This window comes from Sceloporus occidentalis, unplaced genomic scaffold (genome assembly GCF_023333645.1).
Source record: "Sceloporus occidentalis isolate IW3139 unplaced genomic scaffold, rSceOcc1.0.p SCAF_10, whole genome shotgun sequence".
Taxonomy (NCBI): Eukaryota; Metazoa; Chordata; class Lepidosauria; order Squamata; family Phrynosomatidae; genus Sceloporus; species Sceloporus occidentalis.
In genome coordinates this window covers 9550775-9575744 of record NW_028316990.1, presented here as the reverse complement: position 1 = coordinate 9575744, position 24970 = coordinate 9550775, and the positions used below count along the sequence as shown (strand labels likewise).

General features: G+C 45.0%; 1 protein-coding gene and 1 long non-coding RNA gene across 4 annotated transcripts in view; both read right to left on the bottom strand.

Annotated features, from left to right (window-relative positions):
* Positions 1 to 1638: 1638 nt before the first annotated feature.
* The window catches only part of LOC149305830 (N-acetylgalactosamine-6-sulfatase-like), a 45349-nt gene continuing 22017 nt past the window's right edge, over positions 1639 to 24970 (bottom strand). The window contains exons 10-14 of one of the 3 annotated variants that reach the window (XM_089540496.1): positions 24773 to 24909; positions 22038 to 22140; positions 13970 to 14091; positions 6739 to 6856; positions 1639 to 2669 (exon numbers count right to left, since the gene is read on the bottom strand). In XM_089540496.1, coding sequence (XP_089396622.1) covers positions 2583 to 2669; positions 6739 to 6856; positions 13970 to 14091; positions 22038 to 22140; positions 24773 to 24909 — 567 coding nt within the window. In that variant the 3' untranslated portion in view covers positions 1639 to 2582. Of the gene's footprint in view, positions 2670 to 6738; positions 6857 to 7899; positions 8054 to 13969; positions 14092 to 15939; positions 15972 to 22037; positions 22141 to 24772; positions 24910 to 24970 lie in introns of those variants that run through there. The other 2 variants (XR_016282499.1, XM_089540497.1) reach the window with 2 other exon arrangements.
* On the bottom strand, positions 16295 to 19278 carry LOC149305831 (uncharacterized). The gene is made up of 3 exons (XR_016282500.1): positions 18981 to 19278; positions 17718 to 17816; positions 16295 to 16491 (listed from the first exon to the last, which is right to left on the bottom strand). It is a non-coding gene; the product is annotated as an uncharacterized LOC149305831 (long non-coding RNA).

Genomic DNA, 24970 nt, shown 5'->3' with positions numbered 1-24970 from the left:
TCCTGTTAGAGCAGAACATGGAGAAGCAGAGTGGTTCCCAATTGCCAAAGTGGTCAGGGAAGGCTGCCCTTTATCATCCTGTTTGTTCAACCTATAGGCACATATAGACAAAAATAGACAGAAGCCCAAATATAGTATTTTTATCATAATATAATTCAGATTATAAGGTGCTTGTAGGAAGCACAGGATCCTTCCTGAATCTGATTTTGGGTGCAATATAAGGGAGAAAGTGGCTCCAGGGAAGGGGAGCACCGAGGTGGGATCATAAAACACCTAAGGTAAGGAAGGTACTAGGGCATGGAAGAGGGAGGAATGGAGATAGGAGGAAGAAACATCAACAATCTGAGATATAACGATGATAATAATAATAATAATAACAATAACCCATTTATATATATCCCGCCTCTTCCCGTAGGATCAATATGGTGACAACGCCATAATCCTAGCAGAGAAAGAACCTCAAAGACGTGGAACAAATGCCAAGGAAGGTCAAAGAAGGAAGCGCAAAGGCAAGGCTTAATGTTGGACATAAAGGGAACCAAAATAATGACCACAAAGAACTTTATACGTTCAGACTAGACAAAGTCTGACTACATTTTGTGAGACATTTAGCCTTCTCTGTCAGAGAGCTTCTGGTGGTAGAATAAACTACAATTCCCAGAATTCCCTAGCACTGAGCCAGGGCAGTACTTAAAGCGCTCTCAAACTCCATTATTTCTGCAGTTTTGGACCTTAAAAAGCTGCATAAAACAGAGCAACAAAGATGATGATGATGATGATGATGGTGATCCCAAAGGTCACCGCAGGAAGGATGTTTCTACAGCTGTCCCTGTGAAGATGAGCATTTCCCCCAAGACAAATGATCCCCTCGGCTACCAGGAAAGGCATTTTCTTTCCCCAGCAGCTGCCCAGGCCTTAGCAACCGGAGAAACACACTTTAAGCAGAGGCTTGGTCAGTGCTTCTGTCCCAAGGGAGGCAAAGGGTCCAGAGAAGGAGGGACGGGAGTCAATGCCTTCATCTTTATGCTGCTAGGAATTAGGAATAGGGCTGTTTCGTCAGTTTTTCCTTGCATCCCTTCCCTTTTTCACAGGAGAGGACAACAACCTTTATTGTGCAGACAATAAAAGAGCCAAATAGTTGCCCCTTTGGATCTCGGCTCTCCGCATTTCCCAGATGTCCTAAGGACAACAAAGCACTGCAAAATGTAGGGCGTTCAAGAAAGATTTCGGACATCGCTGCCGCCGTTTCATTCGACGCAGATGTTCAGAAAAACACACATGGCAGCAGGTCAGGTATTACATTGGCCTTCATTTCTTACAACTCTGCAATACAATCACATTACAAACCCAACAGCAGCATCTTACCAAAGTTAGAGAAATATGCCGTAATTTTAGACAGACACACACAGAGACACTCTTCCAGTTACCACCAAAAGTAGTTGCTCCTTCATAAGCTTTGGCACTTCATAGAAATGTACAGTTGAAACCATTTGGGATCATAATCATGAAAGGAATGTTACAACGATGGAGGCTCTCATTTGCAGAGCTTGGAAGAGTGATTTTTTGGACTGCAACTCCCAGAATTCCCCAACCAACACATCCAGAGGACCTCTGCCAAGCTTGGCTTTGTGTTCTCTCTCCATCTTCCTCAGTGCTCCTCAATGCTTTTGACAGAGGCCAGAATTGAGCATTAGCAGAATTGAATCTTGGTCCGAAGCCATGTTGCAAGTCACCTTGTCACCCCCAATCCCTGGGAGAAAATGACCCAGGCTCCCCAAAAGCAGCTTTGCTGTGGTTTTTCTCATTTCTGTTGCTGTTGTTGTGTGCTTTCAAGTCATTTCTGGCTTACAGTGACCCTAAAGCAACCCTATAATGGGGTTTTCTTGGCAAGATTTGTTCAGTGGAGGGTTGCCATTGCCTTCCTCTGAGGCTGAGAGAGTGTTGCATCCTTGGATGATCTGAGAGAGGTTATTCAGTGGGTTTCTATGGTTAAGTGACGATCTTGACTCTGGTCTCCAGAGTTGTAGACCAACACTTAAATTGCTACAAAACACTGGCTCTTCTGAAGTGTCCTCTTTACCAAATTTAAGCAAGAATGGACATCTGCTGGAACTGCTTAATACTAATACATCAGCCCTTAATGTTTGTAGGTGACACAAAAAAGTGTGTCACCAGATCCTGAGCCTACCTCCTTTTGATTCTCAGCTCAACCCATTTGGGGCCATTTAGGAAGGGAGATGTAACAGCCATGAATGTGTGAGAATTCGTTTCTCAACAAACATACGGTGGGTGAAAAGTAAGGCAGTCTCTTCTTCAGCTCCGATATTTGATCTAGACTTAGGTCACTACGTCTTGATTCCACCTCTCTGGAGAGGCTTGCGTTTGCAAAAGATTATTGCTATAACCCTGAGGAAAAGAGGAGGGAAAGCCCTGTAGAGAAGAGAAGTCCTTCTGGGCCCTCTTCTTCCTGACAAAATATGATCATCAGATGCGGAAGCAGTAGCCGCGGCCAAATCTCCCGCCGACAGGAGGCAGCAGCAGCAGCTTTACAGCAGGTCAGGTGTGTGAAGATCAGGAGATGCTCAGTGAGGCCAAAAGCACTTCTTGGGATCAGAGCTCGGAGGGTCCAAACACTTCCCAATTTTCTCACAGCCTGGAGGAGCCCAATTCTGTTACAAAAAGAAGGAGAGAAAGACGAGAAAGTCAGTCCAGGGCTGTTCGAGGTCATTTTGAAGCTGGGATGGAAGATGGTGTGTTGCCTGATACCAGGTCAGCTTGGAAAAGCTCCCCAGCGTGCCGGCTGGAGTATTTTGCAAGTTGTCACCCCAAGAAAAGGAATTTTTCCAGGCTCTGGGGCTCATGACCATTGGTCTATCAAGACCACTGGGGTCGATTCTGAAGGGCAGGGGCTTTCATGATGTAAATTATAACCTGTACGAGAAATAACCAGGCCACAGTCATTCATGTGCTAATAATCTCCTGAATTGTAATGTGCTGTACATGGGGCAGCCCTCGGAGATGATTCTGAAGCTGCATGTAGTCCATTCATATGAAAAGGATATAAATACAAAGACCAGAAGGGAACTGTTTAAAATATCCCATACACAATATCAATTTGAAGTCAGAGGCACCTCTATGAATTCATCACAAAAATATGTGCCTGGTTTGGTGAATCTCATTTCCCAGCATTATTCTTTTCTTCTTTATTGCCAAAGGTGAGCTTTTTGCATGTCATCCGCAGACATCCGGGAAAAAGAAAAGAAAATGTACCCAATCTGATATACACAGAGACATCCCATTCTCTGCCCACCTTTCTTCCCTTCTGCATCATATCTGCTGCCAGGCTCCAGGCAAGGAGTCTTGGTAATTACTTTTCAATTTTCCCTTCCTTTTGGCAACACTAGAATACTTTAGGTGTCCTATTGAGGATGACTGCTTATTTCTGCTAGGAAAAAAGGGACATTCCAGCATAGCTGCAGCCCTGTAGGATGACTGTCCACTGCATGACAGAAGTGGCACTGGGATCTGAATGTTAAGAGCCTGTTCAGAGAGAGTGGGCAACCTTGGCTTCTTGGCAACAGGGTCAGCCATCATCTTCTCCTGTCCCCATTCCTCCCTACTCCCCCCTTTCCAACTCTGCATTTATTCCGGAGCTGTCTTGCTATTCCCTCTTCTGGTATCATGATAAGTGAGCAAACCTTTGTATAGCAGACAGGAAGAAAGAAACAGCCCTAGACTTTGAAAGACTCTGTAATTATTTTGCACAGACATATTTGCGGAGATTACCCAAAGAGCTCGGGAGAAGACAGGCGTCTCAGAAGGCCAAGGGTGAGGCAGATAAGAACATTTGTGTTTTAATGAGCAGTTTGATGGATTAGCCCGACAATTGATGGATTAGGAGGCATTTACACGGTGACACCCAAGAGGGGGGACCGAGTGCCTCTCCCACCGCCGCCTCCGTGGTTCGCTTGGAATTATTCTGCCCTCGCTCAAGTTTTGTAGAGGAGAGCCAATGTCAAGTGCAAAGAGAGGACACTTCCCCTCTCTTCACTCAACCAGACCGTGGCTTTGGTGACCGGTCAAGATCCAGACAACCATTCTGTCTGAGACGTCCCCAAAGGGGCTTTCTCACCCAGCTTCATCTCTGGGAGCGACATGGGATGTGACATGGGAATGGGAAAAAAGAATGTGTCCATTAATATATTCCTGAGGGTTTTTGTTGTTGTTGTTAACTGCCTTTAAGTTGACTTCAACTCATGCTGACCCTGTGAATGAGAGACGCCCAAGACACACTATACTCAACTGTCCTGCTCAGGTCCTGCAGGCATAAGTCCAACCATCTGGCATGTGGTCTTCCTCTCTTTCTGCTTCCCTCTACCTTTCCTAGCATTATTTAGTGAGTCATGCCTTCTCATCATATGGCCAAAGTATCACAGCCTCAATGTAGCCAACTTGGCCTCCAATGAGGCTTGATTGACTCTAGGATCTATTTGTTTGCCTTTTTGGCCATCCATGGTATCCTCAGCACTCTTCTCCAGCACCACATCTCAAATGAGTCTGATTTTCTTCCTATCTGCTTTCTTCACTATCCAGCTTTCATATCTATCTATCCATCCATCCATAGAAATGGGAAATACAATGACATGGACAATCCTAACTTTAGTACTCAATTATATATGTTGACAATTCAGGCTCTTGTCAACTTGCATCATAGCTGCCCTTCCCATTCCTAGTCTTCTGATTTCTTGACTGCAGTTTCCTTCTGATCAATGACTAATCCAATGTATGGGAAATCTTTAACTATTTTGATTTCTTCACTGACCACATCGAACATTGATGCTAGTGGGAGAGAAATGGCAAAGGTGCATTCCTGCAGTATACGCGCACCAACCTTGACTTCAGGGACGATATTGGCTGGTTATGACCTACAAAGCCCTACATGGCTTAGGTCCAGGACATTTAAAAGACTGTGCCTGCACTCCTGCACTCAAAAGGCAGAGAGTGAAAGATTCTGCATGCAAAATTATTCTACATCTCCTCTTTTGCTTGTTAGCTGCCACAGCCTCTATTCCTTGGCCATTTAAAAGCCTATGGAGAGTTGGGGGGAGAGGATTGGAGAAGGCCCTGGCTATGTCCTCATGGCCAGACACACAACAATAATATCATCCATCAAGATTTGCCAGGATACTCTGGAGCAATGGTTCCCAAACTTTGGTCACCCAGATGTTTTGGACTTCAGCTCCCAGAATTCCTGACAGTTGGCCAAACTGGCTGGGGCTTCTGGGAGTTGATGTCCAAAATACCTGGAGGAGCAAAGTTTGGGAACCATCATAAGTCACTAACACAATGCCATTGTAAGTCACTAACACATTGCATCTCCCCATATGAGTTAGGACAACAAACAATAGGCTGGAGCTGCTGTCTAAAAAAAGTACCTTTCCCAAGCTCTGCCCGGTTCAGTATTCTGTACAGCACCAAGCACCCTCTTGGCGTAACATCCATCACGTCTTTCAAAGAGCAGCCAAACACCACATCCGCTTCCCCCCTCGGCTTCTCTCTTTCTCTCAATCTCTCTCTCTCTCCCAAGCCCACCCACCCATGGGAGAATCCGGCTGTCAACTATTAAAGGTCACTCCTGCCTGCTCAGTGCTGCTTGGGTTATTTTTATCTGCTTTGTTTAGCCAGGGAACCCTGGAGGGAAGGGGAGAGTTTGGGAATCTGCAAAAGAGGCGGCCAGCCAGGGTTGCACGTTCCTGATCGCCAACGCCAGGTGGCAATAGTGATCCAATGATAAGACTGAGCGATGTTCTGCAAGCCTTGGGATCCATGAACTGGAGGGCCACCAAGGCAACCTAAGAACGATTAGTAGGGCTTTTGGGTGGGAGGGTGAAATATCTATTTCTCTTTTCCAAAATTGAAAGGGATAAACAGAGGATACACCAGGCGTGCTGTTCTGTCCTGGCTACATTTTTCCAGGAATGTCGATGGAAGTCTCATAAGCCTAAGCCTTTTTCTGTCCTGAAATTACTGCTGGTTAAAGGGGCACTTTGCATACTGACTAACAAGGCTATAACTTTGACTTCTACCACCATGTAGTTAAAATGAAATAGCAAGGTTAAAATATAGGACTAGAATTCGTCATATATTTTATCATAGATAATAAACATTTCTACATGTTCAATACTCAGAAGTTTACCACAGCAAGGGTTGGATGTATTATTACTTGCCCAAGACAAATTATTATTTACTCAAGAGCACCAGGGGAAAATGTCAGAAGCCACCCTGTATGCAGTCATGCCAATGGTCCATCTTGTTCAACATTACGGACATACCTCAGTTAACAAAGTCTCCGATAGTGAAGTATCTGTTTAGGAAGGCTTATTTTACACCTGCCTATTTTACTACAGTCCTGTGTGCCTACCTACAACTCAACCAACAAGCTCAGCCCTTCTCTTAACAGACCTGAAAAGAGAAAGGAAGGCAGAGAGAAGTGCTTGGGCCCAAAACAGGCCTTTCCATGTCGTGGTACTTCTCCTTCTCACAAATGAAGTGGCGACTCAGTAGACACATAGACAACTGTCACCCTGATGTCTAACTTGTAGCATCAATCTTCACAAAGGGAAGGATGATGGCCACTTTTCCCCAGCATCTCTTGACATAAAGGGAGATATTTAAGCTTTACAGAATGCAGCAGAAGCCAAGGATTTTAAAGTCTGTTTACGTGTTAATCCCCCTTACCATGACCGCCTTGTCGCAGACGTTTAGCTGAGGCTGTCCAGGTAGCATTGTCTCTTTGTGCTGCTCCACGACTGGGAAGATTCTTCCCATCACAGCTTGGTACTCCGCGCTTGAAAAGCTGAAATGCCAGAAAAGGAGCTATTTCAGAGATGTGAATGCAGGGAATGCAAAGATACCTGCTGTGGCAAACAGGAGAGCCTAAGATGATGTCTTACAGGCAGATTACACAATTTCTTTGTCCATCCCAGTGTTATCTGTTTTGGACTAGGTTCAAATCCCTCCTCAAACCCCTTGGCAACTTTGGGCAAATCACCCTCTGAGCCTCAGAGGAAAGCAAGGGCAAACCTCCTCCTCTGAGTAACTCTTGCATAGAAAACCCCAGGACAGGTTCACCTTAGGGTTGCTGTAATACAGAAAATGACTTGCAGGCACACAACAACAAAACATTATTACTCTTATTCTGTTCCTCCATAGTTCAAAAGCAATAAACAGATAGACAAAGAACATGTCAATGTTTTAGGGTTCAATTGCATGGCTGATTCCGTTTTTATGAGCTTTTTTTGGATAGTGTCATCATCCCAAATTGATGTGTTTGTTTGTTGGCTTATCTGTTGCACTAGCCTGACTCTATGAATATTACAGCTTGTATCAGGAGTGCAACACTTTTGTGGGGAAAGAAATGTGGCTTCAGCAACTTCAAGGAAAATCCATTTAAAATGCAGGGAGCGCTATGTGATTTGTGCAGGAGGAGCCCATGAAAATATTCACCTAGTTTGATTCCAGTCTATATGAAGACCTCATGTAACTGAGCCCTTCTTCCCATGGCCCCTGTGCAGTTTTTCCTACAAGAGTTTTTCCGACAAGACTCTCACCCGAAGCCCATTAAAGTGGAGGGCTAGGAACTGCCACCCGCCACCCGATCATCCCGACCCCCAGCAACCCACCCCTTAACTCTTTTGTCAGGATTATAAAGTTCAGCAGGTATTTGTTTAAGTGGCTTAACGTTCCCTTTCACCGAGGTATTACCTCAAGTACTTCTTAAACGGAGGATTAATACCCCATGATCTCATTTTGCCCATCATATTAAGAGTCACTTAGGAAACAAAAGCACTGCAAATTGCTTTTGGAGATAAAATGGAAACAAGGCCGCACTGGACTGACCCCCGGCCCTCTCTCTCTGCCTGTGGTCCAAGCTGCTGAAGCCTCTGGGATGCTCTGGAGCGCTTTCTTCTCCAAAATCAATCACATGTGAGACCCCAGCACATGCCAGCCGTTTCCAGTAAGTCCTATAAATATCACAGATCTGCTTGGCTGCCTTTCAGGGACACAAAGAGAAAGAGAGAGATTGAATGTTATGAGCAAGCGAGCCTAAGGGTGGAGCGGGACCTTGCCTTGGCTCAGGGTGGCGCAGCGGAAGGATGCTTGCGAGGAGAAGATGTTCAGGCTTGCTATGTGGTCTTGCATGGATAACTCCATGTCCACAACCATGAACTGAAGGCAGATGTTGTATATCAGCCAAAATCAGTTCAACTGCTTCTGAACCTAGGGATAATTACGACACCAATGAGAGCCATCATGGTGTAGTGGCTTGAGTGTTGGATGACAACTGTGGAGACCAGGGTTCAATTCCCAGCTCGGTTGTGAAACTCACTGGGTGACTGTGAGCAAGTCACACTCTCTCAGCCTCAGAGGAAAGCAATGGCAAACCTCCTCTGAATAAATCTCGTCAAGAAAACCCCATGGTAGCTCTGCCTTAGGGTCGCCATAAGAAACGGAAATTTTTACAAAAAGGAACTTTTTTTTGGCCAGGCTGTAGTGGCGAATGAGCGAGTTCTGCACCCCCAAAACATTTTCCCATTGTAAGTGTTAATTTGCTCTGCTTAGAATCTAACCAATAATTCAGAATGCTGATTGACTAGGAGGCAAGTGATTATTAAGCCAGCTTCTGGGACATAAATGCAGTGACTTTCTGTGGTTTGGGTTTGGGGCAATAACAACGTGCCCAGAAAGATTCTCTCTGCTATAAAATATCTTGCAGGTTTCTCTGAGGTTCCCTGATGCCTGATGAAGATATGTTTACATTCAGAGGGTTTAAGGCAGAGGTTGGATGGTCACCTTATGGGAATGTGTTAGCTGCGGATCCCTGCATGACAGTTGGTCAGATTAGATGGCTCTGTGATCCTTTCCAACCCTACGGCTCTATGAAAAGCCATGAGCCAGTAGCAAAAATCCCAGAGCTCTTGACCAAACCTGCCACTTTCCCGATGGGCAGCTTTGAAGCAGTAATAGGCCATGGAAGGCCAAAGTGCCTGACCTCAGGGATCACAAGGAGAGCACTTGATGCACCAGACTGCCTGCTCTGCAAAGCAAAACACTGACAGCTGGGAATTGTTCTTACCTCCCTTTTATCCAAAGTGGGGAGGGAAACCACAGCGAGGGAATTAATAACGGGATTCTGGTGATATTTTCATGCCAGCAACGGTGCCACTATGTGTCTGTACAGGTGTCTCGAGCACCTATTGTCTAAGCAAACTGACAAAACTGCTCTGGCCCTGGAGGACACCCTAAATTTATATTCCATTTTGCTGCGCCTGCCAAAGGGAGGGTGGGAATTGCAGTGGAAGAATGAGAGGGGGAAGTGGGTCGGGGTGAGCAGGTGGTGTTGTGCGGCGTTTGTGCCAAGAGATTCCCCCTGTGGCCGCGGAATTATTCCATGCTCTGAGGAAGGAGCAGAGTGGACAGAGTCCAGGGTCATTACACTAATTGACACTTTACCTCCAGGAAGGCCCCCCGAGAGCCAATCAGGGATGGATTGGAGGCACGGAGGCCCAGGCCCAGGTGTGGCGTGTATTTAGTTCATTTAGCGTAATTGTGCTCTGGCAATCTGGGCTCCTCGCCCTCACCACTTCAAGCGAATCCGGACGTAACGTGCTGCATTGTTAACCCCGCTGTGGCCTGCGGCGAGGACCCAGCTTGCGGGTGGAAGGCAGGAAAGAAGGAACTGGTGTTAATGTATTGCCTCCATCCTTGGCCTATTACTGAGCCATTAATCTCCCAGCTCTCATGCTGCCTTTCCAGACTCACAGAGCTATCTCTGGTTACTAGATCAAGTTGGTGACGATCCCAGCTGTAAAACAGCTTCTTTCTCGCAACATATAGTGGCCAACACTCTGTTAGCAGTATACACACGGCCCAAACCACACTGCACATGCAGGGTGAATTATGCACCATTGTGCAAAGGATGTATTCTGCTGACAGTGGCGGAAGTGGAGTTTTGCATACAGTAAAATCGTGTGTTGTGTTTGAGCATTATGTATTGCTCACTGGCACCCAGTTATGGATGTGCGTTGAGCAATTTTGCTATTCTGCATGGAGGTTGCATAGTGCTAGAGTAGCATATCGCTGCATGGAGATACTTAGACTACATTAATTATATTATATCAATTAAATTATATTAATTATGTTATGGTACATAACTATAGCAAGTTTGGAAGCTTCAGTTAGTTTAAAACCTGGTGGCCAGATTGGTCACTGCTACATCTAAGAGTGATCATGTCACACCAATATTAAAATCACTCCACTGGCTGCCAGTTAGTAAATACAAAGCTTTTGTTATACCTTTAAAGCCCTACATGACTTGGGTCCAGATTACTTACAAGATCAACCACCCCTGTCTAATCCATTCCATACACTCAGGTCCTGTGGGCAACACCTATCTCAGTCAGCCAAAACTAGGCTTACTGTTACTCAGAAGCCATTTTCTTTGGCCGCTCCCAGATTGTGGAATGACCTGCCTGAACAGATTCGTCAGCTGGAGACATTGTCTGCATTTAAAACAGCAATAAAGACCAACTCTTCCTGTAGATCTATCATCTTTTAATGATGATGATGGTGGTGGTGATGATGATGATATTTATTTACATGGGGCCTTCCCCCCAAAATTAGGACTCGAGGTGGCTTACAACAATACAACTAAAAATATACAAAAAGGTGAATGTTAAAATAGGATTAAACTATCAAAATGATTTAAAACCACACTTGAAAAGATGAACTACTATTAAAAAGATAAAAGCCCTTTAAAACAATGTAAAGCACTGATTAATTGATTTTAATATATAATGGCTTTATATGTAAATAAATAAATAAATATGTTCTTTTAACTGATGTCATGCATATAATTTGTTGTTGTTCTCCAACTCGATCCATAGGGAGACATGTTTAAAAAATCCTCCAACTTATCTTTTTCCCTCCTCCTCCTCCTCCTGATATCCATATGTTCTTACAAGGACATGCACTGGATCAATGGGAAGCTACAGATAAGAATCTGCAACACCCAAAGGAAAATAAAAAGAAACGACAGAAGACCAACATTTGTGATGGAGAGCATCCCTACTAAAAGGTGCATTCCTCCCTGCCCCCATGCGCAGAATCACTTTTTATTACTTAGTTTGCAGAAGGATTGGGTCTCTGGCCGTTCCTTGTCCCGCTGTCAAATCATCTCTAGGCAGGAAAACTGCTTCCTCTTCCTTTGAAAAGCACTGAAGTGGGGACTCCCAACAGGCAGACTGCCATTGGGGATAATTAAGCAAATTAAAAAAAGAAAGAACCCAGCACCCGCCATGTGAGTAACATCATCCCCACAAATGAGGATAATTTAATTACAATGCAAAAGAGGAGACCTACTTTCCCAGAGACGTCCAATGTGACCAGAGATGTGAGGGTGATGTAAACATTAGCAAGCTTCTTAAATGAACCTTCATGAGTTATTAAAGGAAGAACGTCTTTTCTATTAGGGCCCGCATATTAAAACATGGCTGTTTTCCATAATCATGTCATATTCTCACCATAAAATTCAATCAAGACAACAGCTTTTGTCTGCAAGGGAGCCAAGAAGAGGAATGGCTGCAGATGAAAACACTGGGATGCAGCTGAAGCTGGAAAATCTGGTTTTCAAAAGGGATGCTTAAACAACAAGGGATGCAAAACCTTATGAAGAGAGAGGTTCTGGATAGAGGTCAAACAGCATGGACTAAAAAAGAGAAAAGGTCTACTCTAAACCATCAGCCTGGATAGTGTGTGTCTTTCATCGGTCAGAACAGGAAATGCACAAAGTCAAAATGCTGACAGTCTCCAACTTTTGGTCTTTTGGAAATTAAGATTCCAGATCTCAAGATCCATAAGATTAAAAATATCTGGGTAACAAGGAAGGGTGAGCCTTCTATACTCAATGCTGGCACTGTTCTGGGAGAGAGTAATGATGCAAACAATTGTTTATGCAAATCTCTTGGTCTGATATGATGGACTTAGAGAGGCAGCACGGTGCAAAGGTTAAAGCGTGTGGGAAGTGTGTGGTTCACCAGATGTTGTTGGCCTGCAATGCTAAACAGGCCTAACCAAAATAGCTGATGATCAGAGATGCTGGGACTTGTAGTCCAGCCAAATCTGGACTGAATAAACTTTGGATCCAACTCAAGTTTAGTTCAGCTCACTGGCAAAGAGTCGCAAGATCAGTGACAAATGGTGTAACACACATGTTTCAGAAAACTAATGAGAAGGAATGGAAAGAACCAGCCCTCAAGGCAAGAAAAGAGAAAACTGGTATCACCCTATATATGTCCCAGAGGCTCTGGAAACAGATGAAAACCCCTCAATATCCATGATTTTTCACATCTTATCTTTCCTGGATCAATTAGTTTGTGGCCTAACTTGGACGAAAAGCTTATAAAAGAATGTTCCAAAGCAAGCTGGAGCATGACAAACTTCTGCTAGGGAAGAAACCAATCCTCTGGATAGAGGAGCTCAGCTTCCTTTTCAAGAGAGAAGGAGCAGAGGCAGAAACAAGGCACTGCAAACTCCCTGGCAGGATTTCACCTTCTGGCTCTAGTTTGCCCAACGGCTGTAGGTTTGTGGCTGAGTGGAGCAGAGCTTGAAAACCTGTCCATAGGAATCTTCTACTTGCCTTTCTTCCAGATGCTGCTTCACTTTTGAGCCCACAGAAATTGTAGAATGAAGCAGATTCTCAGAATGCCACAGCTGGTTTAAAGACAGTGGTCCAAAACACATTGCAGAAATAATCCAGTTTGAGACTGCTTTAACTGCCCTGGGAACTGTAGTTTTGTGAGACATTTAGCCTTTAGAGCATTTCCTAGCCCTGAGCCAGGGCAGTTAATGCGGTCTCAACCTGGATTATCTCTGCAGTGTGTTTTGGACCTTTGTTAGCAGTTACAACATCTACTTTACTTGTGTAGGCTTTACACAAATTACCTTCAAGTAGCTCTTCACTCACAATTCATCTCCACACTGCCCACCTCTGCAGTTAATGCAACGCAGACGAACAACACTTGAGCTACAGAACTGACTACAGAAAGGACTCATTAGCAACAAAAACCAGGATGATGGGGAAAACATTATCTCTGGGGTGCTCATTCATTGCAGGGGAAGAAATAGTACTTCTTCTCTCTTTCCCTCCCCAGTCAAAAACACTTAACTTGTGATGTTGGACCATGATTCGCGAGAGCGAGCAATGGAGCGGGTACATGTCCTCTGCCATTTAAAAGGAAGCATACTTATGATTTTATGCTGCCAATCTGTTTTTGGGTATACTTCAAAGTGATGGTTACGATCTACCATCCCTACACAGCTTAGGGTCAGGTTATGTGACAGAACAATTCCCTCCTCCATGGGTCCAACCAGGCCCTGAGATCCTCAGGAGAGGGCCGTCTTTCAATCCCACCACCATCACAATCAGCATCAGAGGTGTCAAAGGCTTTCATGGCGAGCACCCATAGTTTTTTGTGGGTTTTCTGGGCTATGTGGCCATGTTCTAGAAGTGTATGTTCCTAACATTTCACCAGCATCTGTGGCTGGCATCTTCAGAGAATGAACAAACTCTTCTAGAACATGGCCACATGTTTCAGGGAAAACAATGCCCAGAATCCCACAACCTACTGGATAGGGGATTCTGGGTACTACAGTCCAAAAAGTTACTTTACTCCATTGGTCCTCACTTTTATTCCAAGCCACTTTAGTTGTTAAAATGTGTCTGTACTGTTAATTAATGATGAACAGATAGGTGATACTCTACAAAACAAACACTTGTACATCTGTTCCCACAAAAGGAGATGAGAAACCAGTTGAAAGGCACATGTTTCACTGACTCGTTTGCTGAACTCTCTCCTTTGAGAGACCTCAAGTACCTATCTCTGCATTTCCAACTACATGCTTTCCTCACCTGATTGGAAATTTTTCTCCGGGGTCCTTTCCCAGGTGGAACAGCAGGGGAAGTTTGGAGTGCTCCTCTTGATCGTGGGTTGTTACTCCAGAAATGTTCTGTCCTGGACAGAAATCAATGCCCTGAAAGACAAGAGCTGTTTAGAAAATTTAGATAACAAGAACTGGGGGAGAAGACAGACAAAGAGCGAAAGAGACAGGCTGACCCTGTGGGCTGTAGGAGGCCAGAGAGGACATCAGTCCCATTTTCCAGTGATGGAGGGGCAATTCTACCCCAATGAGATTTTCCTTCAATCCCCAAATTTCCTACATTGCAGAGAGTAAGTCATTGAAAATCATTCACACCTACAAGTTTTCTATTTTCTGCTTCACATTTCCTTGGTCACTTTGCCACTGTTCTTTGGATGCCTAAACTGCCTTTCTAAATGTTCAACTAAAGTGTTCAGTTAGTGCAATGCCATTTGGGAACTGGATAAAAATTTCACTGGAGGGGAAGAATTCTGACGTCAAGGGGCAAAGCCTTCATCTTGCCCTCCTCCCTCCATACCTACACTGCTGTCTACCAAAATCTAGCCTTAATGATTTTTAAAAATTGATACATCTGGGAGCAAATTAACCCAGGCGCATACGGTCATAAGCTAGTCAAGTCCTACTGTATTAATAATGCTAATGGTCTGAAAAGGTCTTGCTGCAGTCATTTTTCTCTGTTATTGAATCGTGTCCAAAATCTCTGTTCTCAAACAATTCAATCGGCCAGAGTTCCTTTTTAAAGAGAGTCTACAAGCTTCTGTTATTAGCACTGTGTTAACCCCCCCCTGCAAACACACACACACACAGTATGTTGGTTCTTGAGAAAATAGCACAAGACAGGTGGCTAAAACAAAAAGGAGAAAAAAGAAAGACAAAAGGAATAAAAGAAATTGGGGGGGGGGGATTGCATTACATCCTGATGAAACCCTGACTGCAAAGAGGGAAGGTCATCCCATCATGGCAATTGTGCTTGTCCTTTAATGATATTTTAGATCTTGTTCAGACAACTACCTCTGCCAGTTTGGACTGGCTGGCAGCACCCACACGATGATGCAAATGCACTCTCTAAAGCCTAGATGGGCACAACCTAGAGAAGCAGGAAATATTGTCTAGGGTGGCATGGTGTAGCAGTTTGAGCATGTTGGACTTTGACTCTGGAGATCAGGGTTCAAATCCCACTCAGCTACAGAAACCCACTAGGTGAACATGGGTAAGTCACACAATCTTAGCCTCAGAAAACCCTGCAAGAGGCTTGTCTTGGGGTCACCATAAGTCAGAAACAACTTGAAGGCGCCCAACAACAACAATAAACCTCTCCAGGAGTACAGCAGTCACTGGGAATCTCCCCAAACCAAGGGATCTTTGCATTTGTTTCTTAACCCCAATGATTTTTTTAACTTCAGAGGGTAATGGAGTCCCCTTCTTTGGAGGTTTCTAAACAGAGGCTGGATGGCCATCTGTCAATGGGGATGCTTTGATTGAGAGTTCCTGCATGGCAGAATAGGGTTGGACTGGATGGCCCTTGAGGTCCCTTCCAACTCTATGATTCTATGATTCTACTGGTAGTCACATCTTAGAAGCCTTGGAGAACCCACAGCTTTCCTTTTCCCTTTTATCGCCAGGTTCTCAGTCAGCCTTATTTACAAAACCCTCTCTTTACCAGATCCCGCTGAATGCCAAGGCCAGCATGGCCAAAGAAACAGGAATGTAAGGACGGGCAAGAGGCACAGCTACAGTGTCTATAAACAGACACCAGCACATACACCAAACAAGCCCTGAGCTAAAAGGCTCCTCTGCAGACACAGGAGGGGGATTTGATTGGCAAACCATTTTCTAAAAATATCCTGTGTGTCTTTAATGGAGAGGCTGGTCAGTGGAGCAGTTAATATTCTGCTTTTCAATAAAGTAAGAAAGGTTAGAAGCCCATGAAATCCCATTTACCTGCACAGAGCTATAGATTCCTGAAGCAGTCGCTGGAAAAAAGAAAGAGAGAGAGACTTGTTTGATAAGCTGCAGCAGGCAACCTATAATGGATTTTAAATGGATGTGAAGGTGACTGACCTATTCACCTTCTGAGGCTGGAGACCTGGGAGACTGAGCAAGGCTGCTTTGCCTTTGCGGAAAGTGGAATTTCAAAACCACGTTTTAAAAAAAAGAGAACGCTCTGATGAGGACAAGAGCTAATCAGAGCCAGGACGCAACATACAAGTTGTAATTTGGATGCAAATCAAAAAGGCTGTTTAATTAAGAGCCTGCTAATTAGTACAGCACTCCTCGAGTGCAAATGTTTCCGTCGGAGGAATGAATCCATTCTCTGGGTATTGGCTTCCAGGCTGCTCTATTTACAGAGCACTCTTCGCGTCTCCCTTTAATGCAGGCTTGTAATGAGGAGCTGAACTCACCGCCCAGGGCAAGTGGAAGATGGCTTGTAGTAGTCGCAGATCCATCAACTTCACGTATGAGTTGTGAGCACAGATGGAGTCACACTTCCAGCTAAGGAAAGATAGCAACACACTATGGTGGCATCTGCATCTCTGCGGGGCTCCCCTTTACAACCTGGCAGCAAGGTAGACCACTCAGTGCAGCAGGTAGCATTATTGTCTCAATAACTTTTCCCAACAGAGACACCATGCAGTCATCGCTCCTTTCTTGCAAAGACAAAATGCAGAAAGTTTGGAGAGCTGTGCTCTTCAGCCTGATAATTTGGCAGCTTTAAGCCCTTTACCCTTCACCGCTGCATTTGAAAATGAGATAGTCAAAGAGTGGATATGCCCCACTTTTTGAATGCCTGTTCTGCATCAGTAGCTATGGCAGGGATGCTAATCTGGGAAAAAGTAAGACTGGCGATTACTTTGCACAAACATGTCACAGAACTGCAGGACTACAGAAGGGCACCCAAAGGCCAAACGGCCAATTTTACAAGTTTGTTTGGGTTCTGGAATTCCTGCCTGGGTGAAAATGGATCTTGGACAGGATGGCTAACCCTCCAGAGCTTTGGTTCTGTGCCCTGTGGCTGTCCAGCCCGCAGATCAATTTCCCAAGCAAATGGGCCACAGATGCTCAGCTGGCACAAACATGAGGCCAAAGTGGCAGACGGGTGCCAGCTGGCTCTTTGCTAGGCTAGGGAAACCACTCTGTAAGTGTGTGTGCGTGCGTGAATGTTGACAAACTGCCTTTGGCAATCTATCTCCTGGGCACCATGGGTTACGCTATCTGCCTGGCCAACACAGGGCATCTGCCTGCCTCTCTCTTGCTCTCTCAATTCTTTCTGAAGCTTCTTCATTTCAACTGAGAGAACACAGAACCACAGGAACGAAAAAAACAGAGTGGCTGAGCAAGGGATGCCAAGTACAGAGTTTAGGATAAGTTATCCCCCCTTTTGGATTACATCTCCCAGAATCCCCTCATCCATCATGGCCATAGGCTGAATCACCCCACATGGCAAAGTTCTCTCTTCCTCTTTTGGACTACAACCCCCAAATGCCTGCAGGGCAAAGGTAGGACTTAAGTGCCTCTGGGGAGTTCTTATGTCTTCAGAGATTAACAGCTCAAGCTTTCTTGGTTGCAAGGAGAAGGGAAACATACTCCTCCCATGCTCAGAAGCACCTTTATAGAATTTTGTGGGCTACACTTCACAGACTCCAAGATGGTAAAAGGTCTGGACTACCAAGTACTAAGAGGAATGGCTTACAGAGCTAGCTATGTATGCCAATAAATACCTGAAATGAGATTATGTAGAATAATGGTCTTTGGTCCTCCAGAGGTTTGGACTACCAGAATCTCTGAGCATGGCTTAGGCTGGTTGGGGTTTCTGCAATCTGAAGCCCAAAACACAAGAAGACAAAGACTGAGAAACACTGGTGTAGAAAACCAAGCAAGCTTCTTTTTTGCTGTTCCAGAAATTGGGGATGCATCTGCACTGCATAAATAATGCACTTTGATACCACTTAAACTGCCATGGCTCAATGCTATGCAATCCTGGGATTTGCAGTTTGTTGTGGCACCAGAGCTCTCTGACAGAGAAGACTAAATAGCTCACAGAATGACCAATCGCAGAATGCCATAGCATTGAGGATCTGGGATGCCCAACAAGGAGTCCTGATATAGAAGCAAAAGGGATGCATAGTTTGGAAGTGTTGAGGTGATGTTTACTACAGCTATTCTGTCTCAGCCAGCAGCTGCCGCTTCAGCCCTGTTGAACAAAAAATCTCTCACATGTTAACTGTCTGGAAATGGGCAGAAGAAAGCAGAAAGCGGGGGGGGGGGGGGGGAGGAAAAAGACAGTGTGTGGGGGGCAATCAGAAAGTCTGCATCGGCTCTTGAGCAGAAGCGATCGATGGCTAACCCACATGCTCAGAGGACCACAATCAAATGTCATTATTTGTGAGGTTCTACTTGGCTTCACATCGGGTGCCCCTCCTCTGGCGGAGAGGGGGCTATCGATTACTTCGTGGGAGTACGAGAAGGGCAATCCGGAGAGAAAGAGAACGGCAGCATGAAAAGGCCCTTTGGCATTTGCTAGTAAAATAAGAAAGGCTGCTCCTATAAACACAGTCGCAAATTCCTTAAAAAAATCACAGGGGCCTTTATATTTTTGAAAACAGAAAGCTAGGAAGATACTGAGATGGTGGCAAATGGGGGAGACGTGGAAGTTATGAATTATAGAATCATAGAATCATAATTGGAAGAGACCCCAAGAAGGGTCATCTAGTCCAACCCCATTCTGCCATGCAGGAACTCTCAATCAAAGCATACCCAACAGATGGTCATCCAGCCTCTGTTTAAAGACCTCCAAAGGAGTGTCTTCCACTGTCGAACAGCCTTTACTGTCAGGAAATTCCTCCTAATGGTGAACTGGAATCTCTTTTCCTGCAGTTTGCATCCACTGTTCCACGTTCTAGTCTCTGGAGCAGCAGAAAACAAGCTTCCTCCCTCCTCAATATGGCATCCCTTCAAATACTTAAACAGGGCTATCATCTCACCTCCTAACCTTCTCTTCGACAGACTAAACATCCCCAGCTCCTTAAGTCGTGAGCTAATATGGGATCCATCCAACCAGCTTTGAAAGGTGCAGCCAGGTACTTCTAAACCAACATGGGATATGGAGTCATAAGTCTTAATCCCCCAAGCTTTCAAGAGCTGTCAGTTCTTGGGCCACTTTCTATAAGCGTCATCAGCGCAACTCACAGTTTGTCTGCATAGCCTGGAAAAAAAGTGATCATTTATTCTGGCCCAGATAATAAACATGTCTTCCAAAAAACACAGCACCTTGAATTTTGATGTTATTTATGAGCCTCCATGCCTCCCACCCACACTCTACACACTGAACACCCCTTCTGCTCAACATAACCCATTCATCAGCTTCTGAGTGTGATGACAATTTGAAACTGCATAGACAAGGGCCACTTGTAAATCAGAACAGCTCTTTTATAGCTTCTGGATGGTGGCTAAGTAAATATCCCTCACCCAGGTCTCCTGCACAACTCACAGCTGCAAAGCAACACCGCCAGGTTCTCATCAGCCCATACGGATTTCCCGTGGAGTGGATTTACATTTCTTCTTTTGGCACTTTTGAGGAAAACAGGTGCTTAAGAACATTCATATTCATCATCAAGCAAGAGGAAAAAAGCAAAGGTGTTTTCTTTGGAAAACGGATTTGGGCAGGGAAGGGGAGAAATCAAAATAAAGAAAACCAGCTTATGGCAACTGGGGGGGGGGAGTGGGTGACAATGGGGCGCATCTATTTTACCCCGTCACTGGGGCATCAACTCTCACCAGAGACAATAATGCAAATGACGAAGAATCATAGAATTGGAAGAGACCACAAGAGTCATCCAGTTCAGCCATGCAGGAAGACAGATGGTCATCCAGCCTCTGCTAAAAACCTCCAAAGGAGACTCCTCCAAACTCTGAGGCAGCATATCCCACCGTCAAACAGCTGAAGAAATTCTTCCTAAAGTTTAGGAAAAATCTCTTTTCTTGTCGTTTGAACTCATTGCTCCACATCCTAAACTCTGGAGCAGCAGAAAACAAACTTGCTCCATCCTCAGTATGACATCCCTTCAAATGTTTAAGCATGGCTATCATGTCATCCCTTCTCTTCTCCAGGCTAGACATACCCAGTTCCCTAAGCTGCTCCTCATAGGACTTGGTGGCTTCCAACCCTTCCACCGTTTTGGTTGCCCTCCTCTGGACACGCTCCAGCTTGTCAACATCTTTTTTGATCTGTAGTGCCCAGAAATGGACACAGGGTTCCAGGAGAGGTCCGATCAATACACCAATAAATAATTTTAATACCACTGAATGCCCCAGAAATACACTCATATTCTCATCATAGTTCTGAATTGAGACACATGGAGCCTGGATGCAGTTCCAGCTCCCAAGAAGCTGGCAGCAACTGTTGAACTCCCCTGAGTGGAGTCCAGCCAGACATCCAAATCCAAGAGCAGATTATGAGCCACGGAGGAGACCCAACAATTACCCATATCAAAAGCTCCTCCCGTGAGCCAAAGCTCCAGCGGATGGCAATCGATGCTTGCTTTGCTGATGTTTAGGATTTCTGATGTCACTTAAATTTATGCATTAGGCCTCCCACTTTGCAGTGAAACCAACAAGCTAACTCCCAGACACGCTATCAATAATATTGATAAGAAAACTGGAAGCAACACAAAGGAGAGCGTGTAGCAACTTAAAACCATGGGAGCATTTTAAATATTTGCCATCAAAGGCATCATGATATTCAGCCTCCCAATAATCATTACTATTATTTGGTACAAAAGCCAGCTAGGGCTATAATTAACATCTAAGTGCCAGGAGAAGAATTGGAACAAAATTCAACCCCAGCGCATGCTGCGTGTTGTTAATGGCTGTTCCGTCCACTAATTCTGTGCGCCAATTTTACCCGCATCAACCACCAATGACACGGGCGGCAGGAAAGCAAATGAATTTTTAATCATCTCTCTGATGTACAGTATAATTGTTGACTTTTATCAACTAGCAGTTAAACAAGGAATTGGAATGGAATAAACATCCCTTAATTGCATGTCTCTCCATGCTCACAGGAGGATTACCTTGGAAATGAGGAACCAGTCCCTATTATCACAGCATCACACACATAGGTAGATGTGTAACACAAGACTCAGGTCAAAGGGCAGTGCTTCCCCTTTGGTTCCAACTTCAGATTCTGTGTTAGATACTAAACATGCAGAAGAGAAATCCTGGGTGCAGGTGCAGTGGCTGAAGGCTTCGGAAGATGCTTGAATGGATGCGTCGTTTCCAGACTTGGGGGCAGGGGGGAAAATCTCATCTTCCCCAGAATCGCTTCCTTGTGGTGCCAGTTTCTGCACATCACTCCAAGGCTCAAGGCATGAGGGTTTTGCTTCTCGCACCCCCATCGCCTTGAATCATCAGGTAAGATCAAAACTGCATTTCACATCCCTGTCCCTCTATATATATTTCTAGTCCTCTGATCTGACTTTAGCTGCTAGATCTCTCTGGCCACCAGGTTAGGCCCAGGCTAAAACCACATTCTCTTCTGACACAAACTGACAGAGCTCACCTAACAGCTCAGTGGAACAGTACACAACATTTTCTATTTCAATCCATGATTAAAACAACACTGGGAGGAGAAACACTGGCATCCTCCAGATGTTCTGGACTACAACTCCCATATCTTGTCTGGTCCTTCAAAAACTGCCAGTGGACAATAGAGTTGGGGCAGCAACTTTCACTTAACAGTCATGGCTGTTAAGAGCTCCAAGTGGCATGTACAGAAAGGATAGGCCTTCTAAGCATCATTTTGGAAGGTAAACTGTCTAATCCACAATCCACTTCACACTATGTTGTGCTGAAATAAATGAAAGACAGGGTTTTGTTGAGCCAAATTTAATTTCTGGATGATGATGGGAGTATTTCAATGGATATACTTCCACATAAGCAGGGTGGAAAACCTGTGGATCTCCAGACATGGGACTACAACACCCATCATTCTTGTCCACAAGGATGCAAAAGGAAGGAAGGAAGGTTTGTTTTTCAATTACCTGGCTGAATTGCTCCCAGGAATTGCTCCAGGTCCAGTAATGGGCTTTATAAAGCCCAATTCGTACTGCCATCATCTCGTTGCCACGGTAATAAAATATTGGCCTGTTGGAGGGAGGGAGGGAGGGAGACAGAGGGAAGAACAAAAAGAGATGTGCCGCTACATGAGAAATGTAAGGTGTCCAAACAAGCGTCCCCCCCAGCCCCCCTCCTGCCACCTTTATTGGCAGCCGCAGAGATAAGGGAGACAAACACTTTTAACGGAGCCTGGCTGGCAACTCAGCTATCAGTCAGGAGCAGGTTGCCTTCTAATAGCCTCCGCCGCAAGGTTTTCAATTAGCATTTTTTAAAGCGTCCATCAAGGCGGGAGAGAACCTGCCTCGCGCAAGCAAGAATGAAAGGTTAGGCAAGCCGTCTTGCCAAGCGATTGTTAATCCTTGAACTACCAGACCATGTAATTTTCACACAGAGTCTGATGACTTAAAATGCTCCAAAAGGAGGGAAAGGCACCTATGCAAGGAAGAGGCAAAAGATCCAAGAGGCCAGATCTCCAGCATCTAAGTGACAGGAGGCCAGGCTGCACAAACCTGCTTTGAATGTTGGCAAGCCGATCGCAGCATTGGGAGTGTTGTGTAGGACAGGGCAAATAAATACCAGCCGTTTGGAGGCGCACACACAGACACAAGAAGTTGCTATTAACTTCTGCCTCTCAGTTCATTCCAAAGGTGCTACAAGATCCCTTTGCATACAGACACAAATATACACACGCTAATTGTGCCGGTGTGGTCCCCAAAACTGAAGGCAAACAGAAAATTAAGACCCCGGACTACCTACTGATGTGTGTAAAAGGTGCAAGAGAGAATTTAACCATTCTGGCACTGTAGTAGTACTCAAAGAGACAGCCATGTTAGTCTGTTCTAACATTAAAAGATATAAGAGAATCCCTCAGTTCCTCGGAGACTGCCCGGGAAGAAGAAATTTCTCTGAAGATGCCAGCCAGAGATGCCAGCAAAACGTCAGGAATAAACTCTTCTAGAACATGGCCACAGAGCCCAAAAAAACCCACAAAAAACTATGGATGCCGGCCGTGAAAGCCTTCGACTTCACATTAGACATTTCTAGCTTTTCACAAGCTTTCTGGCCGCTTCATCAGGTGCCACAGAGGCATCCGATCAAGTGGACTGCGCCCAACCAAAGCTTCTGTTAGAAACGTCCTCTGCCCAGTTTGTCTCAAAGCTTCTGCTGGACTCTTTTATGTTTCTTTTCCATTCTGACACCAACACCCAGATGTTTTCAGTGCGCACAATGTGGATCAGCTGCTAACTGCAAGAAGACGCACAGTGGGGTGTTGAATAGCATCCAGCAATGTAAATAAGCCTCACAGGAGGTCTGAATTAATTCACAATTTCAGGAGGCTTCCCAGAAAATGAAGAGCCGACACAGTTTGCCTTTCCTTCCATGCCCTCCCGCATCAGGGGTTCATTGCCTGTTTTCTATATAGGGCAGATAGGACCTACTTAAAGAGGACCTCATGTAATCCTCCCGTTACCCCTTGGTTGCTTTTTTAAGCAAATGTTTCACAGTCTTTCATCTTACTTAGCTCTGCTCCTGATCCTTAACCTCCTTCATTAAGAAACCATTTACTTCATCTTATTTTTAACCGGATTTGCTTATCATTATCTGCTTTTTGGCTAAATCCTTTGATTTTGGAGTAGTGGTTCTTCCTTATCTTGGCAATACTCACCTACTTGACAATCCCTTAAAGAAGAGATGGGTACATGTATGAGGGTAAGGGGGGGGGGGACATTAGTCCTCAAGACCTTAGAGCACCACACTCCCCCACTGCAAAACAAATTGCCCCCAAATGTCCTCTAGTGGTCAATGAAGCAAATTTAGCTACAAATAGGAAAAGAGCCTTTCCTGTTGCAGCATCCTAGTTGTGGAATGTCCTCCCCTCAGAAACCCAATTGGTACCAATGCTGGTATTGTTCTGGTGCCAATTAAAGCATGGGTTTTTACTAAAGTCTTTGGGGCCGGATGGATTTTATCCAAGTCTGCATACAAACAAGGTTCTGAATTTTCTGCTGTGGTTAATTTGATTTCAACCATCTTGTTTTAAGACATCGAATAGTTTGATATGTTTTCAGTCTGTTTAAATTTCTTACTGTTTACATTGCTCTGAACTGTTCAGATTGTTTTATTGTACCTCTGAGTTCCTTGGATATAGGGTCAAAGACAAGTACTTTAATTAATTCATGGATTAGCTAGCAAGTACTAGTTCTATGCAGGGACATTTTTTTAAACAAACTGCAGAAAATACAACCGGGGGGTGGGGGGGGGGGGGAGAGCCCATGGAGCCTGGCTATGATGCCAAGGCAAGAATTGGTTTTGCAAGGCTTGGGCCATCCTCAACAGGCTGACAGATATCACTCCCAGTGTGAGGTTCTTCCACACCCCTAGTGTGAATTAGGCCTGGTGCATGAATTAAAGCCTGATTCAAACCTGCATTGTGAAGGGCCTGGGCTATTGTATGTCCCTACCAATGTAGAAAAAGGCAGGTGATTTTATATTTCTGAACGCCAGGAATAAAACGTACAAAAGCCCCAGACCTCAGACACTTGCTTCTCAATGCCTCCCGCTCCGACCCATTCCTAAAATAATAGGCTCTAAAGATAACCAGCCAATAAGTGGAGGAGTCAAGGGGTGGGAAGCGGCGGGTGTGCTCCTCATGGCTCACCTGTCAATTAACTTGCCTTGCAGGATGACAGGCGAAAGGTCGATGCCGTCGATCTGTCTATCACTGGGAGGCGGCAGCCCTGCCAGTGCGAGGCTGGTAGTGAAGAGATCCATCACACTCGCCAGTTGATGACTCACCTGCAATTGACAAGGCAAGAGCATTTGCACACAGGCAGGAGTGAGTGTGTGCGCGCGTGCA